The 23,474-nt window shown below is 45.4% G+C and overlaps 1 protein-coding gene across 1 annotated transcript in view; it reads right to left on the bottom strand.

Annotated features, from left to right (window-relative positions):
• Positions 1–6,666: 6,666 nt before the first annotated feature.
• CASQ2 (calsequestrin 2) overlaps positions 6,667–23,474 on the bottom strand; it is a 63,526-nt gene continuing 46,718 nt past the window's right edge. Inside the window, exons 8-11 of the mRNA XM_004420621.3 lie at positions 21,516–21,570; positions 10,767–10,867; positions 8,767–8,841; positions 6,667–7,770 (exon numbers count right to left, since the gene is read on the bottom strand). Of these exons, the coding sequence (XP_004420678.1) occupies positions 7,555–7,770; positions 8,767–8,841; positions 10,767–10,867; positions 21,516–21,570 (447 nt within the window). The 3' untranslated portion in view covers positions 6,667–7,554. The remainder of the gene's footprint in view (positions 7,771–8,766; positions 8,842–10,766; positions 10,868–21,515; positions 21,571–23,474) is intronic.

Genomic DNA, 23,474 nt, shown 5'->3' with positions numbered 1-23,474 from the left:
TAGCCCGGCTCTTATTCAAGAGAAGTTTATTTGACAATCTCTTTTGTGCTGAAAGAACTTTACATTTCTGGATTTATAATCCAGTGTCAACCTGGAAAGTTCAGTGATGAAACCATCTGAAGCCATAACTGTTGTGCAAAGATGTGGCCGGGGGTCTTCCGTGTTCTCTTTTATTAATTAATACTGCGCTTTGTAACCAGGAGGGGCAGTTTTGCCAACCAGCCTCTAGTCACATCACCGTATGTGCATGACAAAGTCTGAATGTGATTTCCTGCATAAACTGTGTGGTGGGCTCTATTGAGACATTTCAAACATATAAATGAATGAATTACACTTCCAGCAACCATCTGTGCAAGTACGTTTACATACATTCATAAGTGTCTGCTATGAAACCTCTTCTCATTGCAATTATCAGTAACAATGTTAGCATCTATAGGGGACATAGTGTACCTGGTATCCAAGTCATTTTGTTCTCTTCTGGGTCCCTCCTCCCAATTAACTGTAAAACATTTTACACGTTACATTTTTTATACCATAAAACTTGGCAAGTAAACTGAAATCCCAAATCGTTCCCTTTTTTCATGTGATTATTTAATCTAAAAAGTTTTACTCTTTACAGAACATTTTCACTCTTGCAATAACATTGATGCCCTCTTAAAGATAACCCGTCAGGTTTCTATGAAAACCATTGATCGATTAAATGGGAAAGTAGAATTGCTGTTGTAACAAAACTACTAGTTGCAATCATTTTATGGTCAAGAGAATGTTTTAAATGAATAGATTACTGAAAATTAAATTCTTAGGCTCTAGGGAGGTGAAACAGGCCTTTTGAGTAAATCAGCAAGTGAAAAAATATCTTTGAGTTAAGTAAGGAGGGAAACAAGTGTCAGACTCTGGATTTGTGAGGCGGTAAATATTGGCTCATTTTTGCCAGTGGCTAGGTAATTCAATTTAAATTATTAACTTCCTTTAGATAGGTTCATTTAAAGGGAGCTTGATTATTTGACAAAGAAATGCTGGTACTTGCCTTCTGCTACACCCAGTTATCCTTTACCTGTACAGAGTGCTGATGGCACACGATCAAATTCTCAGCTGTTGCATAGACAAGGTTCAGAGAAAGCAATTGATTTGAAGATATTCGTTGTATAGATTATTGATAACCTCTGTTTCTCTGGGCCATCAGCAAAGATGTGTACAATTTCTATCTGCACTAGCAAATCCTACTAGAGAAAAGATCAAAGCTGTGTGCAGACATCAACCAAAGACTCTTATCCTTTTCGTTCATTACCCACGATACAGCTATAGAATTTTGGAAGAGTTTTGAGAATATCAGATGATGAACTATCAGATTATGGAAGTGGAGTGGGGGGTATCACGATGGCATCAGATAAAGCCACTGCCTGCTGGCCCAGTGCCGAGACAAGGCCCATCAGCAGCAGTGTGGGAAAGGGAAGTATCCGTGCTTCAAGGGAGACTTGGTAATTCTTTATTGGTGTCAACATCTCACGCAAGCGTCTTCTAGTTATACTGGCTGATGTTGACACGGAGAATCAAAACCGTATTCGACTTTTGGGTGTGTTCTCTGTATTTACATCTGAATGTGTTTCTGCAGTTCTGAAAATTCATAATATCTCAGACAAAATGATGATGCATTTGTGGAACTGACACAAGTGCTTTAGACAGCTTTTCTTTTCTAGCTTTTTGCTCAGCTCTCCCATCTCCCACTCAATTTTGCCTTCTGTGATCTGCATGTGGTAAAGCTTTAAGAATCCATTGACTGAATATTTGAATGAGCGAATGAATGAATGAGAATATGACAGCACATTCAATGCTAAAATTAGTGGCTATAATCTAATCACATATGATTATTTTAGGGGAATCATTGGCATTTTGCAGGTGCATTAATAATTTTAGTCATCACTGCTCTAAAGAGTTCAGATTGATAAAATACCAGATTAATTCAAAAGAGGTCCTTAATTCACCTTGCAAACATTTGAGTCTGCAGGTGCAAACTCAAATAAATGAATTGACATTTAGGTGGCTGTGATCATTCCATTCCCAGAGAGTGGGGCCTGGGACTTCTGCCTTCACCCCCACATAGCTTTGCTTCCCATCATGATGGCTATATTTCTTGGGGACTTGGCTAACTTGAGGAATGAGAACACCCCGCATTGGAAACATTCTTACTGAGCCAAGAGGATTCTGTGTTCCTATTTCTTTAGCAATTGGCTGTCCTAAGCAAATCTGAACAGATGACACTGTGTTGCCAAAAACTTCTTGGGATAAGATTGACTTTTGATAATCACTAGCACATGCTTAATGGTACTAATAGCTGTTAAATTAGCTTTACATAGGGCTTAGAGAGTATTTAGTCAAGCAAGATTTATTAAGTACCTATCAGAACTTAGGCACCGAGGATAGAACAGAATCAGCCAAGTCTTTTCCCTAAGGCTGCTTTCAGACTGATAGGAGGAAGACATACACTTAGAAGTATAATAAATTGCAGGTTCTGTAAGAGAACTCTGTACAGGGTGCAGTGAGGGCTCAGCAGAGGAGGTGGCCAATTTGCCTGGGGCATGACTGGAAAAGGGTCACAGAGTGTATTTTACCTTTACTTAAAGTAAGACAGCTGGGGGCCAGCCCCCCGTGGCTTAGCGGTTAAGTGTGCGCGCTCTGCTACTGGTGGCCCGGGTTCGGATCCCGGGCATGCACCGATGCACCACTTCTCCGGCCATGCTGAGGCCGCGTCCCACATACAGCAACTAGAAGGATGTGCAGCTATGACATACAACTATCTACTGGGGCTGTGGGGAAAAAAAGGAGGAGGATTGGCAATAGATGTTAGCTCAGAGCTGGTCTTCCTCAGCAAAAAGAGGAGGATTGGCATGGATGTTAGCTCAGGGCTGATCTTCCTCACAAAAAAAAAAAAAAAAAGTAAGACAGCTGGGAGTTTGCCAGGCAGGCACAGATGGGGAAGGACAGGCATTCCAGTAGATGAAACAGCGTGAGCCAAGGCTTGGAGGTGTTAAGCAGCCAGGTAGCTTCCGCCCCCCTCAGCATCTAAGAATAGAGGGGGCAAGTGGTTAGGAGGCACTTTGAGAGATGAGGCTGATAAGAGACTGCTCACACTGACCTCCAGTGTCCAGCAAAGCAAATTGGCTTTTGCCCCATGACAAGGTTAGACCTGACCCCCTAGCTCATTGCCTGTGGTGCTGACTCGACTTCTGCTAAAATAACAACTGGACGCCATAGTCCCAAATGAGGCATTTGGACACCATAATTCCAAGACTGATGCTCCATATATGCAGCAGGCATCACCCCAGCTAGCCCAGTGAGCCCAGATACCGCCAGCATCAGCATTGCTCAGGCTTTGCTTTCCTCCTATGGAGGAAAGACGCTTCAAGGACTCTTGGTTTTACAAGATCTACCTCGTTTCTCCTCCCCAACTTCCTACCCCACAGCCTAGACTTGACATTTGGCAGTCAAAACCTTTCCATTCATAGCCATTCATCCTTCTCTGGCCTCTTAGTCTTTAAAAAAAATTTTAACACCTATGAGGAATAGAGAGCCATTGAAGCATTTTAAGCAGGTATGTGACATGATCAGTTTTTCATTTGAGAAAGATCACTTGATTGCAGTGTGCAGGCTGGATTGGAGACGGGAGAGCAGTCAGAACCTTGCAGTAACGCTGCTGAGAGATTGTAAAGCCTCAGTTGCACAGCTGGATGAAGAGACGAGGACAGGACTTGCTCCCTATTAGATGTGGGAGTGGGGACAATGAAATGGCACTAAGGTTTCTGGCTTGAACACTGTCAGAGGGAGATGGCTCTTCCCCACTCCTCTGCGTCTATGAAGAAGGACCCTTTCCTAAATGCTGCTGGCCTTTTGCCCGCCCCTATTCCTGTACTGAGATGGAGCTAGTTACCTGGTTAGCAGGCAACAGCCATTTGTCCATGTTTCCTAGGATGAAGTTCTTAGGGTGAAGTTAGTGTGGGGGGATCCAGTCCTTTTCTCCTCCCTCTCCATCCTTGCCCACTAAGAGGCAATGGCCTGATCCTCTCTGCACATCTGATACCCTGGGTGGCTTGCACTTGGAGGCGGGAAACTGGGAAGCCCATTCTCCTAATCTCGAGTCTGCAAATTACCACTTTTACATAATAACGGTGATCTTTTGGACTGCTGAATTTTGGGCCTAATTTCTAAGTTGGTTCAAATCTCAGTCAGGAAAAGAGGGCTACTTTTTAAGGACACCCCTTTAAAGCCCCACAGCTGGGTTGATCTGAGGTCCCTATGGGACACCCAGATGAAGCTGTCCAGGGGAGGCAGTTGGAGTGAGGGGCTTCGTGCTTGGGAGAGGCCTGGCTAGCGAGAGATGGTGTTAGAAGCCACAGGCTGGAGGAGATGACCCAGGGGAGTAGGATGAGGGGTGGTTCCCAACCCTGGCTTGTGTCAGTCCCCAGTGACTCTTTTTAAAATGCAGATGGTCAGGCCCCAGCTCTGGAGATGGTGTATCAGTAGGTCTAGGCTGGTGACAGGCGTCTGTGTTTTCTAAAATAAGCTTGAACATGATTCTTACACTCACTGAGCAGGGTTGAGAAGCCCTGGTGAGAGTGAGAAGTTCAAGGACAGAGCCTCAGAACCCATTAGCGCTTAAGAGGGATGTGGATGTCTGGGTATATCAGGGATTGTTGATCCAAAGCTATTTGATAATGACCTCCTTCTGGTTCTAAGTGATACAAACTAGGGCCTAGACAGTACACAACCTTGTTACAGAAAAGACAAGCTCATTTCAAGTTATGAGATGATATTGTAAAGAAATACATTGAAAATGATTGTACATTTTTGATAACACCGTGAATTTTTTTTCCTAATAGGATGGCCAGATCTCACAGTTCTAACTAGCCTATCTTTCCAATACTGTTTAAATTGATTATGGCCTCCAGAATGAAAGAGGAAAAGGCATCTTGACTTAAGCAGTAAAAAAGGATTATGGGAAATTCACTTGAGTCCGTCTCTAGACATCGTCTGAGGAAAAGAAATGGAATCCTCTGATTGTTTAAGGAATTTAATTTAGTTTAAATCCTTGATTTAAGTGCAGAAATGAGGTTACATTTACACTCCTTTAAAGTGTTTGTGTGACCCTGGGAAAATTACTTGAGCCCCCTGTGTCACTCAGTTTCCTCATCTGTAAAACTGGGATACTAACAAGATCCATCTTATAAGAACTTTGTAAGGATTAAATGAGATAATACATGTAAAGCACATAGCATAGTGTTCCAGGCATGTACCAAACATTCAATAAATATCAGCTTAAAAAGTTTTAGACCAATGACCAAATAGCACTGCTACTTACAGATAGGACTAGCTGAACGAACACTCAGTGCTTCTAATGTAGGAGCAACATGACATGATTTAAACTTAGCATATTACTCAGACCTCTGAGAACAAGGGAATTTTCCCGGTCTGGGAAATAAAGCACTTTCATGACAGAGCACATTCCTTGACTGTTTGAAAGGCTAGTTTCAAAGATTGCTTTGAAAATTTACCGCCCCAAGAGCTTACTTGAGGTGTGGTTGGGCCTGGCTGGATGGCAATGTAGTCCAGCTTGGGAAGTGTCTGCCTTGTTTTGTGAGGGGGAGAAATGAAAGTAAGGAGGCCTTGTAAGCCTTGTTATCCAACAATGCTGATTAATCAGTTATTTACCCATCAATTCAATAAATGAGTATCTCTTTTGTGCTGAGCAAAGTGCTAGGTGCTGGGGATACAAAGATAAATAAATTCCTTGTCTCCAAGGAGCCTAAAATTTAGTGAAAGGACAGGCATGCAAATATGCGTTACAATTTAAATGATAAGTGCCATGATTTGGGGTATGCACAAAATGCCATGGGAGCAGAGGGGAAGGGGGCCCCTTTAGGTCACCCAGGCCATTGGATACGTGGTGATATCACTCACCCAAACTGGGACTCCATGAAGAGGAGGAGAAGTTTAGGGGAGAAGGTAATAAGTTTGGGTTTTGTTATGCTGTTTGAAGTGCTTGTGCAACATCCAAACCAAGATGTCCAGAAGCGGTTGAACGAGTGGGTCTAAAACTAAGGAGAGAGGTCAAGGTTAGAGACCCAGACTTGTAGGTCCTTAGCACATAGGTGGTAGCTGATGGGCGTGGGTGATACCACCTTGGAAGAATGTCAGTGTTGAGAGATACTGTGAAGCACTAACAGTTAAAGGACAGGCAGAGGAAGAAGGGCCAGAAAGGAAAATGGAGAAGGAACAGAGAGGTAGAACAGGAGCCAAGAGAGAATGAGCAGCATCAGAAAAATCAAGAGAGGATTTTCAAGATAGTCTCATATTTTCAAACTATGACTTTAATGACAGAGTTAGCTACTGTTCCATAAAAGGATTGCCCTATTTTCAAAGAATTTGCAATGTCTTAAACATGTGTTAAAAGATTGAGAAAATAAATTAGAACATTATAATGCACACTTAATGCTAAAACTACTGAGCACAATATAACTTTTAGATCATTTGGAAGGCACTTGGGGATTTTTTTCAGTGCCTCCGGCATCATTTTGAACACTAACTACTGTTGTCCTGCTCAACTGTGGGAGTGCTGATGAATGGAGAGTTAACCGACCTCTGCATAAACCAACCTTTTCTCCAAATGGGAAGGCTCACTAGCAGCGACAGAGAAGGGGTATCCAGATCCTGGCTCAGGCCAGGACACCAGCTGATCCAATCAGAGACATGAAGCCATCAGAAATAATTAAAAACCTTTAATCCTTCCAGTTCCCTCCACCCCCATGTGTATATGCGAGACTTGTCACCAAGAGGGAAGTTCAGAGAGCAAATCAACCTCCTATCCCAGTATCCTAATATAATAGAAATGGTGGTGACATCTGTACACCTGTGTTTCAAGGCCTCTCAGTAGCCATCCAAAGCTTAGATCTGAGTTCATAATAGTCTGACCTACGCTTAAAATAATACATTTAATAGAGCCAAGAGAAGCTGATTTATAAACTTCTTTCCAAAGCTGAGACTTCCCTAAAATGGATTCTCTTGTTTTGAGGAGGGATCCTAACTGATGTTCTAGGCCTGGCAGCTAAATGGATTGATGGATTGTGTCTTCCCTGGGCTCTGATTATAAGGTCACTCTATGCTAGTGAGTTAGCAAGCTGTCAGTTCTGTTACTGTCATAGCCAAGGACAACAAGTAAACTTGAGTAGAGGTGTTAGGGGCTTATTCTCCCCAGTCTGCCAGATTCTGGCACTGCCATGACCGCTGATGGTCTGGCAAAGAACAAGAGCTTTTCCATGACAATCAAGACAGTCAACATGGGAATAATTCCCCACTTGTCTTTGCTGAGTGGAATTGCTGGATTTAGAAAGGCATTTGCTGAATTGCACATCTCCTGATGAGAAGGGAGCAGGAAAAGAGAGGTTGGAAAAGGGAAAGGAGCTGGCTGGGCGTGGGCCAGGGCTGCCTGCTGCCACCTTGTGCTGTCTGTAAGGTAGTGGGTAGCTGTGATTTTGTTTTCAACAAAATCATTTGGAGTTGGGGCTATTCATCATCATCGTCACTGTCATCATTATCTTCTTCATCAGAATTATCATCATCATCATCATTGTCATCATCATCATCTTCATCATCTTCATCTTCATTGTCATCATCTTCAGTGTTTATCTTTCCAGAAAGCACATCCTCAATCCAATCTTCCAGCTCCTCAGCTGTGGGCAGGTCATCATCATCTGGAATGTCCATCCAGACACTGTCAGCCTGCAGTGAGGGACGGAATGAGAGAGTGAGTGAAGGCATGAAGGATGAGCCAGACCAGAGGGTTCTGAGTAGCTGTGCTGAGTGGGCTCCAGGTCACTTACGCTTATTAGAACTGTGTGCACATTGTTAAATGGAAATGCCTAGTTGTAGAATGGTATGTATAGTAACCTGTTTGTGCTGTATAAAAGAAAATGTGTATTCCATTGTATATATATGTATACACACATATTCCATTGTGTGTATACATATACATATATATAGAGAGAGACAGTTAGCAATGTTCTTTTACCCTGTTGGTAGATGATCGATCATCTGGGGAATTCCTCATTTATTTATTTTGCAAACTACTTATTAAATAATAATAATAATAATGACTTTTAAAATATTAAATTTTAAAATAATAATGATTTTTAAAATTGCTCAAGTTAAAACATTTTAAAACACAATGGTAGGATATAAGGTAAAAAGCAAAAGCATTTCCCATTGCCCTGACCCCATATCTAGTCTCGTTCCCTGAGGGAACTATTGGTGGTAGTTTCCTGGCTATCCTACCATAAACTACATATAAATATATATATATATATATATTTATGCACAATGGTGATTGCCTGCATGGGCTTCTGGGCCACAGCTGCCCCATCACCTGAGCAATGGCAACTCCAGGTGTGGGTTCCCTTGTGTAAAGAGACTTTGTTGTTGGGCTTTAGGGGAAAATACAGGAGAGTTTACTTCCAAATAGTCAGTGAACCAGGTCAGGGTGGCCCCATAAGCAAGGAAATGTACCCATGGAAGAGAGTCATGGAATCATAGGTTGGACTTGGCTCAGAGACTAGGATTGGGCCACACTGGCACATTTCCTGAGCTTGGGCAGGACGAAGGGTCCTGCTCATTTCTTGAGGGGCTGGCCGCCTATACATGATCTCACAGTCTGGACTGCATGGCAGGAAACAGGGCAGGCTGAGGGTGCCCAAGCAAGCTTTCATGGGGTGTACTCACATCTGTCACGTTCACCACCCCAATCTGTGGCTTGAATAGGTCAATCTTGAAAGTCTTTTCCCAATAGGCAACAAGCTGTAGCAACAAAAAGTAAAATTAGACAGCGGGCAGAGGGCATTCCCTGTGAAAGCCACTTTTTGTGGCTGGACCCACCTGCCATGCCATCATAGTAAAATTAGGTCACCCTTGGTTAAAGGTCTCCAAAACAGCTGTGGGCACCGAAGAAATTGAAGACTTGGCCCCAGCCCTCAAGCACTTTAAATAAGCATTAAAAAAAGATGTCATAACACAAATTATGAAAACATGTACTATAAAAGCTTCTACAGCTGTAAGGAAGAATATTACAGAGATGGTCCGAAGTTGGTTCCCAAATTATTTGTGGCTCTTTTATAGTTAATGTGTGGTGAAAGAGCCATTGCCCTGCCCCTCTCTTTCAATGTCCAATTAAAAAATCCCTTACCTTGCACCACTCTGCTACATGGGATGGCTGGGAAAGCAGCGATGTGCCATACACTGTCATACAAGGAAGAAGACACCTTCTTCACTCAGCCAGGCTTGGGTTCCATGCGGACTAATCTCTGACTGGGGCAGGACTAAAGGAGTAAGGGGCCATGGGGCTAAAAAAATGGAGATGTTCAGTGGTAGAAAGTCTCCCAAGCAAATATATGGCCTGATGGAGACTGGGGATAGTCAGGAACCTGGAAATCAAAATAGTCTAAAGATTTCTCCTTCGCAAAAACTAAGGCAAACATATAGAACAGGTCAGGAGAACTGCAGACCATCTGCAAGCTTGCATAACAAAATAGTCCAGATAAATCAGAAATACAACCAGACAGAGGCTAACTAAACAAAGCTACAGTATATAGGGTCCTATGAGGCCATAACTTTGTTATGGTTACCCAGAATTATGACCTTGGTCTCAGGTATCATGGAAGTCTCTGCCTTTGACTCATTCATCCTGTATGTAGGATTGGGTTTCAGGACCCTTGAGTTCACTAAAACCCCTCAATTTTGTCTACTGAATCATATGATCAGTTGTGACCTATGCAACAAATGATAATTCTTGGAAGAAGATAGAGTTATCATTTATAACCTAATGATAACTAAACTTGTACTGATTACCAGCAGTTAGCTCAACCTAAAGTCTATTGACTAATAGACAAAGATTTGGCATCACATAAACCTGGGTGGGAATATCACATCTACCACTTACTAGCTTTAAACTTTCCAGCTGTCATTCTTTTCGTCTGTAAGATAGGGATTATAACAGAACCTGCTTCATAGGGTCGTTGAGAGGATTAGATGAGATGATGCATGTAAAGAACTTACTACAGTTCCAGGCATACAGTAGAGTATATTAGTTACATTCATTATCGTTACCACTGGGCCCGTGTATTGTACAAATTCTATTTATTCTCTTTAAAACTAAGCATAATCAAGTATTGCTGGCCACTGATCACTGACACTAGTAAGAGTTTGGACTTTTTGAGGTTCTTACACATTGAACATGTGCTAGATACTATGCTAAGACCTGAGAGAACACAATGAACAAGGCAATCTCTGCCCTCCAAGTGGTTGCTCCTTCTCTCCATGAAGTTATTAACTCTATGCAAAATGTTCATGTCTGGTTTTTATTACTCAGGTGGCCTCAAGATGATGGTCCCCATCCAGAAAATGAACGAGATTCTAGTGAGGGTGGTGGTGGGATGAGGGGCAGCTATGGAACTGCTGGCAGAATAATTTCACCCGGCTTACTTGAGTGGGCCCCTCAGAGGGATTCCTGGTCTCTGGGGAGTGAGAACAGTAAGTCTAACCATGTCGTGTCAGCACCAGGCCCGAAGTCCAGTGTGCCCCAGTGGCGAAGATCTCCCACACTGGATGGGGGCGGCCACTGTGTTTCTGCAGGTGCACATCCTCCTTCACGCTTCAGGGACTCACGCCAAACACAACATGAGACTTTGAAGGTGACCAAGGATGGTGCCCCAGTCGGAGCCACTCACCAGAGGAAAGTCATCGGGGTCGATCCATACGATGCTCAGGTCAGGGTTGTTAGTATTGTCCCGGGCAACCTGTTTCAGGATCTCCAGGAACTCATAGCCATCTGAAGTAGGATTTGAGAAGGTTGAGTAACCCCTGCATATACATGGCTTCTAAGATGGAGAGCAGAGAGTGTGGCTTTTCCATGAGGGTTTCTTAGGCCATTTGGGGCATACCCTCAATTATAGGATCATTCTATAAAATGAGTCAGGTGAGAACGCCAGCCACAAAGCAGCTTATTCAAAGGAAACAATAAAAAATTTGAATAAAAAAATTAAAAGTTCACAGGGACGTGGCTGGTTCTTAACTAAAAGCCAAGCTCCATTTACTAATCTGCACGTGAAAATTGACCCGCCTTGAGTCAGAAGGCGCAATCCCAGAACAGAGGAGCTCCTGCCTGGTCCTCAGAGCTCTGTGCCATCCCTTGAAATTTCTCAGTCATCTCAGAGTTCTATGGACAAGAACATTAGCCTGGACCCTTAGTTTTCTATAACCTGGAATTCCTAAAACCTTCAAACTAAGTGAGCTTCTGATTTACGGTTGGTTTCATAGCTTTGAGATAGTAAATGGGGTTTCCCTCCCTCCTTCATCATTTCCTTGTATGCTCTGCCCTCCCCCTATTCAGTCAGCAGCATTCATTGCCCCCAGGGGAGGGATGATTCATAAGAAAAGCAGAGACAAGCCTTGTGAGCTTCAAGAACACAGCTTTTTTTCTTTTTTAGCTTTAAAAGCCTAAACCTTGAAGGACTAGGAGCATAAAATTTATGCCATAAACAAAAATTTTGAAAGACTGTTCAGTAAGAGACAGCATACCCTAAACCCTCAGCATCCCCACCCCACTAGAAACAGAGAATTTAGATTTTGAAAAGGCCCTGAGAAGAAGCTCTGTGGCTGCGTGTCCGTGTTTGTGTACACGTGCGTGTGCACGAGTACAAGCCAATGTGTGCACACACGCCCACATACAAAAACTCCACAGCTTCAGGGAATCCCAGAGCATAGGGAACCCATGCCTCATTTCCGAACGAAACTCAGGAAAATGGAAAGATCCAGAATCTCTTGGAAAACCCTCTAGTGCAGGAGCACTAGGGCAGAAAAGTTGTCAGGAGGCCTCACTGGGTTCTCCGTGGTTCTGAGGAACATGGAGGAAGCTGAGAGGGGAGGCAGATCTGAAGAAGCCCTGCAGTTGGGATGGAGATGACCAGTGGTGACCTGCTTGGAACAAGGGCTAGAGGCCAGACAGAATGACAGACTTCTCTGCAGATGCCAGTGTGGATAGGTGACCATGACGATGACCCCGACCAGATGTATACTCCACTGCTCTATGCCTGGGAACCAGCAAGACACTGGACCCCTAGGGATGGTGGAGTGACAGTGGGGGGACCATTAATTGTCAGACCCAGTTTCTACCATCCAGTGGTAAAATTTAAGTTCAGTTCTAGACAACAAAAGTTATATTTCTCGCATAGCTGAATTTGTGGCCTGAAATGTATACCTTCCATACAAGCAACTCACCAACTGCTTAGGAATTCAGTATGGCTACTGCCCTTTCTTTGTAAAGGGGGCAGGGTGGTCCCAGCCAATTTGAGCCCCACTCTGTGGCCTCTGTTTAACAAGCCCCTCCTCTCTCCAGGCACTCAAGCCTTTGTTTGGCTACTTGGGGCCTCATGGTAAAGGCTTTTCTCTGCACTTCCTCATGTCTAATGCATTCCAGACAAAATGCATACTATCCTTAGCAGTTGTGCTTTGAGCGAGTGTAGTCACTTTAAACGTTGCTAACTCATAAGATTCGGACTGGGCCTCCTCAGGCCCTGTTACCTGGAACAGAGCTACTACTAGTAGAGAAGAGGGTCTTCATGGCCTGCAGCCCCTTCCTGCAGAGATGCAGTCTGCCTGGGTGATTTTTCCATCTATGCTCCAAATTAGATCACAAATTAGATTGTATGACAGACATCCAAGATCACTAGAGCCATGTGCTTTAGAGTTCATTATCTATCATCGTGGGGACTGGTGGGAATTGGGGTTAGGGGATATTTCTCCTGCTGCCTGTAAGTGTGACTGAGAAGGTCAAGCCCTTCCAGAGTGCCATTGGCTGCTGCCATCTGGACACTGCGGCTCCCCCTCCTCTGGGCACGTTGCTGTGTCACAGAACAGGGGACTATGGTGCCACCTGGGTTATCCAGGGATCTATGTATCATCATATAGAAACCACAAGGGGGAATCTTCCAAAACACCTTCAGTGACTACTTTGAGCAGCAGAAAAAGAAAGGGATGATAATAAATGAGGCAACGTTGCCAGTACTCTGGAAGATGAAAATCAACTTTAAAAGTGACCTTGACAAATCGGAAATTCACAAAGAGGAGGAAATTCAAGAACATAGACCCAAATTCAAATAGAAAGTAAACTTGAGGTGCAAAAGACTAACTCACCCAAAGGGAAGGGAGAAACTGTCCAGGCACAAGTGTTGTAGAGGGGTAAGATCTGCGATCAGAACTAGAAGTGGAACACAAGATAGCACTGCTGTTTTCTGATAGAAAAAGACCCATAATGTTGAGATTTTTAAAAAGAAATGTACATACTGGAATCTTTTCTATTCTACATTCTAGAGCAGGCTTGGAGATAGAAAAAGACTGAAGGAATAAAAATTGGATTCTGCAAGAAAAATCAAACGGATTGGAGTTTTTATGTATACAAGAGAAGTCAAAATTGTGGCTTAATGCCTATTTTTAAGAACACTAAAGGTCTGTTGTTTATGGAGCATCAAGGAAAGCTCAAAAACATGCACAGAATAAATTAATAAATGAGGTTGACGTTAAAGCCGGAGAAGTTTCACCCAGATTCAAGGGCGGCTTTTTGACTTGCAGGATGATGGAGTCTGTAATGGGCATAATCCTTCTGCATCCCTGGATATTTTCAAGAACAGAACAGAGCCTGTTCTTCAGGGAGGCAGCCCAGCATGATGCCTAAATGCACGGACACTTGGGGCAAACGACCTTGGTCCAAATCCTGGTTCTGCCATTTAGAGTGTGACTTAGGGCAAGTTATTTAAAATCTTGGTTCCTGATCTGTAAAATGGGGATGATGGTAATAACAGTGCCTACCTCATAGGATGGTTGTGAGTTAAATGAGTTAGTATCTCCAAAGCACTGAGACGGTGCCTGATACATAGTGAGGTTTACGCATCTTTCTTCCTAAATGATCTGACATTATTCTTCCTGAATACAAGGAACCTGGCCAGTCATCTGTTCATTCAACGCATATGTATCAAGTGCAAATCTGGCACAAGGGGTGGGTTATGTACAATCTTGGCCCCATGTGTTAGAGAAGACATGCTCAGAGGAAGTTACACCAGGAGATAGCATGTCATGGGGTGACTCCTCCTGGCTCCTGTTACTGATTCAGTGACTAAAGGCTTTAGGAGTGGCTGTGCCAGCTGATGTGACTGTGAGAAGAACCTGCCTCAATATATCAGTTAGAGCAAGGTTTAATTTCCTTCTTTCAAAGTCATTGAGCAAACTTGGATGTTCCTGATTCAAGGCTCACAAGCCCCACCTGTTCTCCCCACCTTATTCCTCAGCCTTGAATGTAGACCTGTTGGAATGGATTCTCGTTCAGCGGGGAAAGCTGAGTTAAGGCAGCGACACTGGTTTCACATGTATTCAGTTGCTAAAATTGTAAGTTACAAGTTCAATTTCCTCTTAGGGAGAGCTTCTGCTTCTTTGTAAAACTTGCAGGTGTTCTGGAAGAGACTCATCCATTGTGGACCCTCCCTCTTTGACCAGGAAGGCAGGTGGAGGAAGCCACATTTCACTTTTGTAATTCAGTGTTAAGCATAAGACTAGTCCATATCTGGCATTACACGAATGAATGAATGAGTTTGAAACGAATGTTTCCTTTATCAGTGATGCACTGACCTTAGAGGCATTTTAAGATTGTGGCCATGTATCTTTCAGAAGGAACAGCCCATACTTCAAAACAGAGCAGGTAAAGCAAAAGGAGGAAATATTATTCAGAGATTTGTAGGCTAGCAGTTATTAGCCATACAAACTAGAGGACTACTCTCCGTGGTTATTAGTTAGAGAAGCACCCATTCCCAAAGCCAGAAGAGACTCCCAAACATCCGAAATATCCAGCAGGTGAATAGCCCCACCCAGAACACTTTGTCTTTTCTCTTGACTATTTCCAGGGCTGAGACCCCGTGACCTCCCTAAGGCCCACTACAGAGTTGATAATCCTGACAGCCAAGAGTCTTTTTCTTACATTCAACTGAAATCTCCTTTTTCATAAGAAATTCATCTCCCAACTTCTTCCTTTATGAACAAGACATGGTTCTTCACATGTAGGAAGTCTGTAACCATGTCACCCAACCTTTATTTTATGAGTATTTATTGAGCACTTACTGGGTACTATTTTGCATTTAATCTTTACATCTGGTCCTGATGGAGGTGAGGGAGATTTTGTTATCTCCATCCTAAAGAGGATGGAATTGAGATGCAGGAAGAGTACTGACTTGCCCAGCATGCCGCCCCAACAGGTGGATGAGCCGGGATTCTAACCCAGCCTCCGTAGAGGCACTTCTACAATTCACTTTCCCCCTGAGGTCTCGGCACTCGCACCAAAGCTGCTGCTGTCTTCCCTCCTCAAGCTAGTGCTTGAGATCCCCCAGCAGAGCAAGTGTGAAAGCCTCAACAAGAGAGAGGCAAGGCCCAGGGCAGCAGGAGACAGGCGGGTGCAGCCTGGGGCTGGGGGGCCAGCCTGCCTTCCCCTGGAGAAGTCAAGAGTCCTTCCTTTCCTTCCAACCATGCTGCTGAGCCACATCCTCCCCACAGCCACAACCTGTTTGGTTGGTTCACCCAGCGATGTCCCTGAGTCTCAGAGATCAACCTAAATAAAGAAGAGGGACCTGGCGCTGTGAGAACTGGGACTCCTTCCCTCCACATGGGCTTGGGCCCTGAGATCCCATGACCTGGGGCTGAGGGCTCACGCTGAGCCAGGTTTCCCACGGCAAGCGAGAGGCCTCTGGGAATCACAACTCTGTGGGAGGGGAGGCCGGTGATTATGCTCTCCTCCTTCCCAGGCAGGGAGGAACTGGTGGGAATGAGGCTGCACCAAGCCCTGGGGGACCAGTTCCAGGCCAGTCACAGCCAGTTCAGGAGCCAGGGCTCTGTCTGGCAGAGACTCGTGGGTCTCAGACTAAGCAATGGCCTAGGAGGAACAGGCCCACAGCACACAGCCCACCCTGCCCTGGCCCAGCCTTGTGACCCTGCTCCTCAGGGAGCTGGCCATGCTCATTCCATAAAGACACGGAAAGGACCCTCCCCGATGCCACGCCACATGGAGTTACGCAGGGTCTCGCTCCCAGAGAGAGGCCTAGGCTTGGGGAGCCAGGCTGCTAGGGTGGGGTCCTGCAGGCAACACAGATACGTAGGTGGGGCGGGCATCACCAAGCTCGGAGGTTGTCTGGAGAGGGCACTGGTCTGAAGTTTGAAGACCCTGCACAGGTCACTTAACCTCTCTGGGACCTCCATTTCCTGGTCTGAGAATGGAGCGAACAGCTGCCTCATTACCTGGGGGGCTCGTTGATAATAACCATGGCATTGTTATCATGTGAGGCACCTGCAGAAGAGACTGGGAAGGTTTTCTCTGTTTTCTCTCTCCCTTCCTCCCCTGCCTCATTTTATTCACTTTTTTTTCACAACTCTCATCCTTCGTTGATGGGAAGGATTCATGTGTCATCAAGCAGGTATCTTCTGAGTGCCCACAACGTATCAGGTCCAGAGCCAGGTGCTGGGATACAAAGGTGTGTATGGCAGGTGACTGCCCTCTGGTCCCATCTCAGAAAGGCCTGGTCGGTGCTCAGGCCACACAGCGCACTCAGTGAATGTGGAATTCTCAAAGGGCAGCATCATGGCATTTGAACTTGGGCCCTCTGGGGGCCTCAGGAGGACAGACAAGGTCGGGAACTCCCCCCGACATGGCAGAGTCACCCAGCCACCTGTTAGAGTGAGACATCCGCTTAGAAGAGGGGGACATTGGGTGGGCCCCATGGTCCCGAGATGGCACCTAAGACATCTGACACCCTGTCTCTCCTTCCTGCAGTCCTCCTTCTCTGCTCTGTCTTCTAGCCCTCCGGGCCCAGAACTGGTGAAAAAGGCACATGACATGGCTTTGTGATGGAGAGGAGCATAATGTGGTGGTTACAGAGCCCAGCCACCACTGATTAGCCACGTGATCTGGGGACATTATTGAACGTCCCCACACCTTTGTTTCCTCGTCTGTACATTGGGAAGATGACAATGACAGTACCTTCCACATAGGGTTGTTGTGAAGATTAGATGTGTTGATATTTGTTAAGTGCTTGGAACAACGTTTAGCACTAAAGAACCAAATGTTAAGTGTGATAAACTGAATTTAGATTTGGAAGCTCAAATAAGCAGTTAACATTCCTATTTGAGACAACTGGACTCAAAAACATTTTACAAGAACCCGAGGCGGTTCCACATGCGCAGCCAGCAGTGTGTCCTTGTATTTCCAGCTGGTTAGTGCTAATATCCCTGGTGCCCTTGGAGGATATCCATCCAGCACGCACTCATGCAGAAACACCACTTTGCGAACCTTTCATCAAGTGTTACAAAGAAGATGTCAGCCTGATGCAGACATATCTAGGGGCGACAGGGGACAGTCGCTCATTTTCAAACCTGTCAAACAGCAGCTCCAGCGGCATTCTGAGTGCAGGGGCCCAAGAGGAGGCTGGAGGAGGAAGACGAGCGGCACCCATGACACCCGGCAAGAGCAGAGAACTGGAAATGTCCTTCCCAACCAGGCCTGCCTGCAGGCAGTGGCATGTGAGTTGCTGCAGAAGAGATTTAGTGATTCTGCTCCAGGGCCAAGACGGCAGACACTGTCTGAAATCCTTGAACACGAGCTCTGGGCTGGGATGTCCGAACCGCTAGAAGAGTCCTGGGAGGACCCAGGTCATGCAGAGACATTTGTTGTTGTTGCTGCTGCATAATCTTAGATTCCAAATCTGAGAACATCAGTGGATAGTGGGGAGGAAGCTTGACTTTTCTTCATTAATTGGGCTCGCAAGCTTCCAGGTGGTTCCACTCCCTTCTCATCTCCCTCTTCCTTTCTCCTGCTCTATCTGCTCCCCCCGCCCCATTACATTGCAGCAGCAGTGCACATGCTCAGAGCCTGCAGCTGGCTGGGCAGCCTGGGGGAGGTAGTGTGGTTGGGTGGATGGTGCCCAGTGGAGCCATCAAGAAATCTAAGCTCGTGTGTCCTCTGTGCCTCTAACCGTGAGATCTCTAGTGTGCCATTGAACTTCTCTGGGTCTTTCAAATGTCGTGGGTAGAGGGGGGATGAAGGACAGCAGAGAGGAAGGCGGGCAGGCTAATGATCACTGGGATGTTGTCGGGGTGGTAACTCTGAGGGCGGACAAGTCTGCAGCAGAACCTGGCGGTTAGGGCGTGGGCTGGGAAGCCAGACAGTCCTCAGCTTCATTCCAGCTCCACTGCTTCCCAGCAAGTCAAGCTCTCTCGGCCTCAGCTTTCTCAGTTGTAAAATGGGAATAAAACTAGCCCCTCCTAGGAGGGGTTCGTAAGTCACATAATCATACAGTAAGTGATCATCATCATCACCATCTTCATCATAATTGTGATGAATTCAGAGGTCAAGAAAGCCTGCTAAAATTTGAATCCTGGCTTAGATAACTCCCAGTGAGTTACTCGGGCAAATCATTTAACCTCTAAGACTCACTTTTCTCATTTGACCCTGGGATGATGATAATCACGCAAATATCACAGAGTGGCTTTAGGGACCAAATGAGCTCATCTCCAGAGAGCACAGTTCCTCAAGACTATTAGCTCTTGAGGGAGAGCTGTATTATTTTCCTGGACCTTATTCCATTGGTGAGTGGGTAGGGGTTTGGTTGGGGCAATAGGCCATGTAGATAGAGCTTGTTGGCAAGAGCAAAGGTATGTATACGAGGAACGGCTGTCTGGGCAGGAATGAAATTCCTAGTCCTGCAGCCAGGCCTCTCCGCCCCAGGTTACACATCAGTGACCTGCGGGTAATGACTGACTAGAGGCAGAGCCAGGGACTCGCACAGAAAAGCCTTTCCCTTTCCCAGCCCTGAGCAGGCCAGGCCCTCCTGATGAAAAAAGATGCTCTGAGCCCCTCCTCCCCACCCCCCACCCCCAGCGCATTTCTTCCAGCTTCCCAGTAACAAGCCCCAGCTTGGGCTCCTCTGGGGAAACACACAGCTTGGAGCCCAGGGATATTTGTGAAGGGAGGAGGTGGAAGTGGTTTCAGGAGCTTGATTCATGACAGCAGCAATCTCGGTCAAACAGGTTCCTGCAACTTCTCGGAGGCCTCTTTGTTCCATTGTTCCAGAGAGCCAGACAGGCCTCTCCACAGTCCTGGAAGGGGGCAGGTGGGGTGGAGAAGGAAGCCCCTTGGAGTCTGGCCAGCAGGCTGCTGCTGATGGCGATTTCATCTCTGTCACACAACACCAGGGATTCGATTCTGTTTGATTATAGCTTGTAAACCTTCGACGACTGGCTTTCTTTGCTATTTTCTTCTCCAGGGGCAGAGGGGTGGCCAGAAGCTGTGGAAAGAAGCTAGAACTACACCAGCATTTTTTTTTTTTTTGGATAAGGACTAGATATCCTTGAAGAATTTTTCCAACTCTTCAAGTCAACCATGGGAAAACTGGGACATCAATGGACATTTGAAAATTTTAATTAAAAAAGAAGGGATAATTTGGAGCATAAATTTGGATTTGATACAATGGAATATTATTTGGCCCTAAAAAGGAATGAAGTACTGATACATGCTACATAAAGGATGAACCTTGAAAACATTATGCGAAGTGAAAGATGCCAGGCACAAAAGACCCCATGTTACAGGATTCCATTTATATGAAATGTCCAAAATAGGCAGATCCATAGAGACAGAAAGTAGATTAGTGGTTGCCAGGGGGTGGGGGAGAGGGAAATGGAAGTGACTGCTAACAGGTATGGGGTTTCCTTTTGAGGTGATGAAAATGTTCTGTGATTAGATAGTGGTGATGTTTCCACAACTTCATGAATATACTAAAACTACTGACTTGCACCCTTTAAAAAGATGAATATTATGGTATGTGGATTATATCTCAATTTAAAAAATTGTATGATAACATTTGGGTTTCAGTCTGTAAGAAACTACGGAGGCTGACAATGCATTACAAAAAATTAAGCTGGTCTGACAGTGAAGAGTTGGGGCTCAGTCTTGGTCAGTCATCTGCCTATCTAACCATCTGCCTGATAGGTATTTATTGAGTACCTACTATGTGTCAAGGCATGTGCAAGAACCAGGTCTATATTGATGAGCAGGACAATCTGTCCCGCCTTCATGGCCTGCCACTACCCCATTGTGCCCTCTTGGGCAGTTCATTTAACTTCTCTGAGCCTCTGTTTCCTCATCTGTCCCTATAAATGTACATGATGCTGAGGTTCCAGACAAATTCCATGCAGATCTATATTACCTGCAGCAGTGGTTCCCAAACCCAATGGGGCATCAGAACTTGCCTCAGAGCTCTGTAAAATTGGAGGTCCCAGAAGGCCCCGTTTCAGTCAGCCCAAGGTGACACTGGCATTTGTGGTTCTCTGCACCATCAGGTTTGGAACCCCTGCCCAGGCACCTCGTAGCCTAAGGCCTGGCTGCTCAGCCATCCTAAATGAAGGTCCCTGCCTTCTCTGGTTGCATTCTGGATTGTTCTAGGTCTCCCAAAACACACTTCAGAATCTCCACTTACAATTTCCCTTTGGGGGCCCTTTATCTCACAGAGCACCACCAAAGGGACCCAGCATTTTACCACCTGCAAAATGAAAATTAAAAGGAAAATTCCTTTTTCCTGCACTTTGCTCTCTACTGATGTTAAAAAGAGTGAAACCAGGAAAAAGTTGTCCAAGTTCCAAAATAAAACATAGTTACTCATCCATTTATAGGGTCATTTTGCACTTTAGGAATAAGCTCCCCTTTTTGCCCAGTTCTTATTATTTAGGGGAATATTTTCTATTACGTTTACTAAACATGGACAATACTTTACAAAACACGGGTACATTTATTATTGTTATTATTTTTTTAAAGATTTTATTTATTTATTTCCCTCCCCCCCAAAGCCCCAGTAGATAGTTGTATGTCATAGCTGCACATCCTTCTAGTTGCTGTATGTGGGACATGGCCTCAGCGTGGCCGGAGAAGTGGTGTGTCGGTGCGCGCCCAGGATCTGAACCCAGGCCGCCAGCAGCGGAGTGCGCGCACTTAACCACTAAGCCACGGGGCCGGTCCCGGGTACATTTATTATTATTTTAAGGTAGGATTGTTATTTAGGCTAGATCACAAAATTGGTAAATAAACTTTTAATGTGAACAGAAGTTACACACACACACATACACACAACACACAGCCTGTAAAGCTACGATGTTCCAACATCCTCCTCAGTACTCAGTGCTTGTTCCTACTCCAAAAGCTAAGCAGAATGAGGTTCTGATCTATCCACATGTCTTCTAGCTGTGTGTACAATTGAAAGCGGATTCCTACGGCACAGGCGACCACCAGGGGGCGCCCAATATCTTGCGGTTCACTTAGGGAAGGGAAAGGGTGAGGGCTGACAAAGGGGAGATGTCAGTTCTTGCTTAAGGTGTAAAGGAGCAGAGTCAGGGTTTCCTACCTGGGTCACTCCTCTCTGCAAAGGCCACAATGTGGATCCCATTCAAATCATCTTCCTGTGGGAGAAAAGAGCCAAAGGTTACACTCCCAGGTGGAGAGATACAAAGGAGCAAGTCAGGGACAGACTCAGAGGCTGGAAAGGAAATAGGTGGCCGGGAGGCAGTGGAGCGGGAGTGGACACGGGGGCACAGAGGAGCAGAGCAGGGCACCTGTTAAGGACGGGGATACTGATGAGCAGCTGGGAGGAATGCGTGGAGTTTGATAAGTGGATTTGCAAGACGGAGAAACACCAACTACATGTGTGACGTTAGCACTGAATGGGCCTCACTCTCATGGTCTGGAGGGTCCAGGAGAGCAGCAGTGAAAGGCAAAAGGAGGGAGAATGTGAGTCTCGCTCGTCGGGAGCTCTGAGGGCAACAAACACTCTGAACGCAGCTCAGTGAAGGCAGATGTCAGTCTGTTTCAAGAATTCATCCCCAGCAAATATGATCAGCGATGTACCAGATCATGGAAATTTCTGAATGCTGTTACAGATCCTGAAACTCCCCAAACAGGCAGCGGACAGGACTCTGAGGCAAATTAGGATGTGGGTCTGTTTTGGCCACACAAGAATCATATACACCTGTGCTTATCTGTTAAGACATCTCTTATTGAAGGAACAGAACCTGTGTAGTCAGTAGGGGGTGACTTGCTGATTGTGACCTCCAGGTTGTTTCCTTGGGGTCCTTTCTGCGCTGGACCCAAAGCTTGCTGAAGCAGTATAGGCCGCTAAAGCATGTCTGTGAGTGTCGGGGGAGGAAGAATCTGGAACTGGGGCTAGGGAAGGTTGAGGGTGTGACGGTGAAAACTGGGTAAGGCTGTGGAGCCCAGGACAAAGCATTAAAAAAAATCTGGGGAGAGTATTTCAAATTCATGGGCAAGCAAGTGGCATCCCATGTTTCTACATCCTGGACAGAAAGGACCATATGCCTTGCATTGTGTCTTCTTTGCATTGATTATTCCTGCAGAAGGAAGAGTGAGGGCTTGGAGGGGCCTCTATTATAAGCAATGTGATCCTCAGGAGACACGGAGAGGAAGATATGTGAGAATGAGGCACCAGGGACAAATCTGAGTGAATACTGATTATTGCTGACACAGGGAGAGGGGTGCATTGGGCACCCTGAATGTCATATCAGGATCATCCTATGGAAAAAAAACTCCAGGCATCTCAACCCTCCCATGATCCCTGTTTTCATTTCAATTGATTTTAATGCTAGTGCAATTCTATCTAAATGCTAATTTTTTTCCTTTGAGTTTGGAATGAACAAAACCTCCGAAAATTCTAAGCAAGATTAAATGGAAAATATTATTATTAAAAACAAGAGAGTGGGCACTGCCTTGGTCAGATTCTCTGGGGAATTGAATTTTACAGATATATGTGTGTGCGAGTGTGTGTGCAGGTTTATTACACAAATCCGACAGCGACCAGAAGGGGAGTCGCAGGTTTCACTGTTTTACATTTGCTATTATCGCCAGACAGAACATCCTGATCAGTTCTCATTAGGCTGCCCTGTGTGTCTATCTCCTGCCATCAGTTGGAAGCAAGTGGTGTTAACTCTGTGAAGCAGGCTTCATTTCTGTATGCCCTTCTAGAACGCATTTGGAAATTGGTTTTAAAATTAAGAATCCATATTCGTTTGCCAAGAGGCCATTCATAATATGGCTGTCAGTCCCCAGGCCTGAGATGGTCTCTGGATGAAGAGCTGTAACCAGCGGAAAGAGCCTCTTTCTTTGTAGGTCTCAAAGATTCAGCACATCAACCTGTAGTGAACACCTGCAGAGAAGCGGGCGTGTGCTCGGCGCCGGGGATTCCCAGTAATAAACTCACAGAGCAAGAATGCATGGGAAAGCCTGTGAGTCCGGGTTACTCAGCGAGAATCCAACGCGCGTGGGTGAGGATGAGCTGAGCTGACCACCCGCA

The sequence above is a fragment of the Ceratotherium simum genome, chromosome 2 (assembly GCF_057802395.1).
Source record: "Ceratotherium simum simum isolate JZ-2026a chromosome 2, ASM5780239v1, whole genome shotgun sequence".
Classification (NCBI taxonomy): domain Eukaryota; kingdom Metazoa; phylum Chordata; class Mammalia; order Perissodactyla; family Rhinocerotidae; genus Ceratotherium; species Ceratotherium simum.
This window is presented reverse-complemented; position numbering and strand designations above follow the sequence as displayed.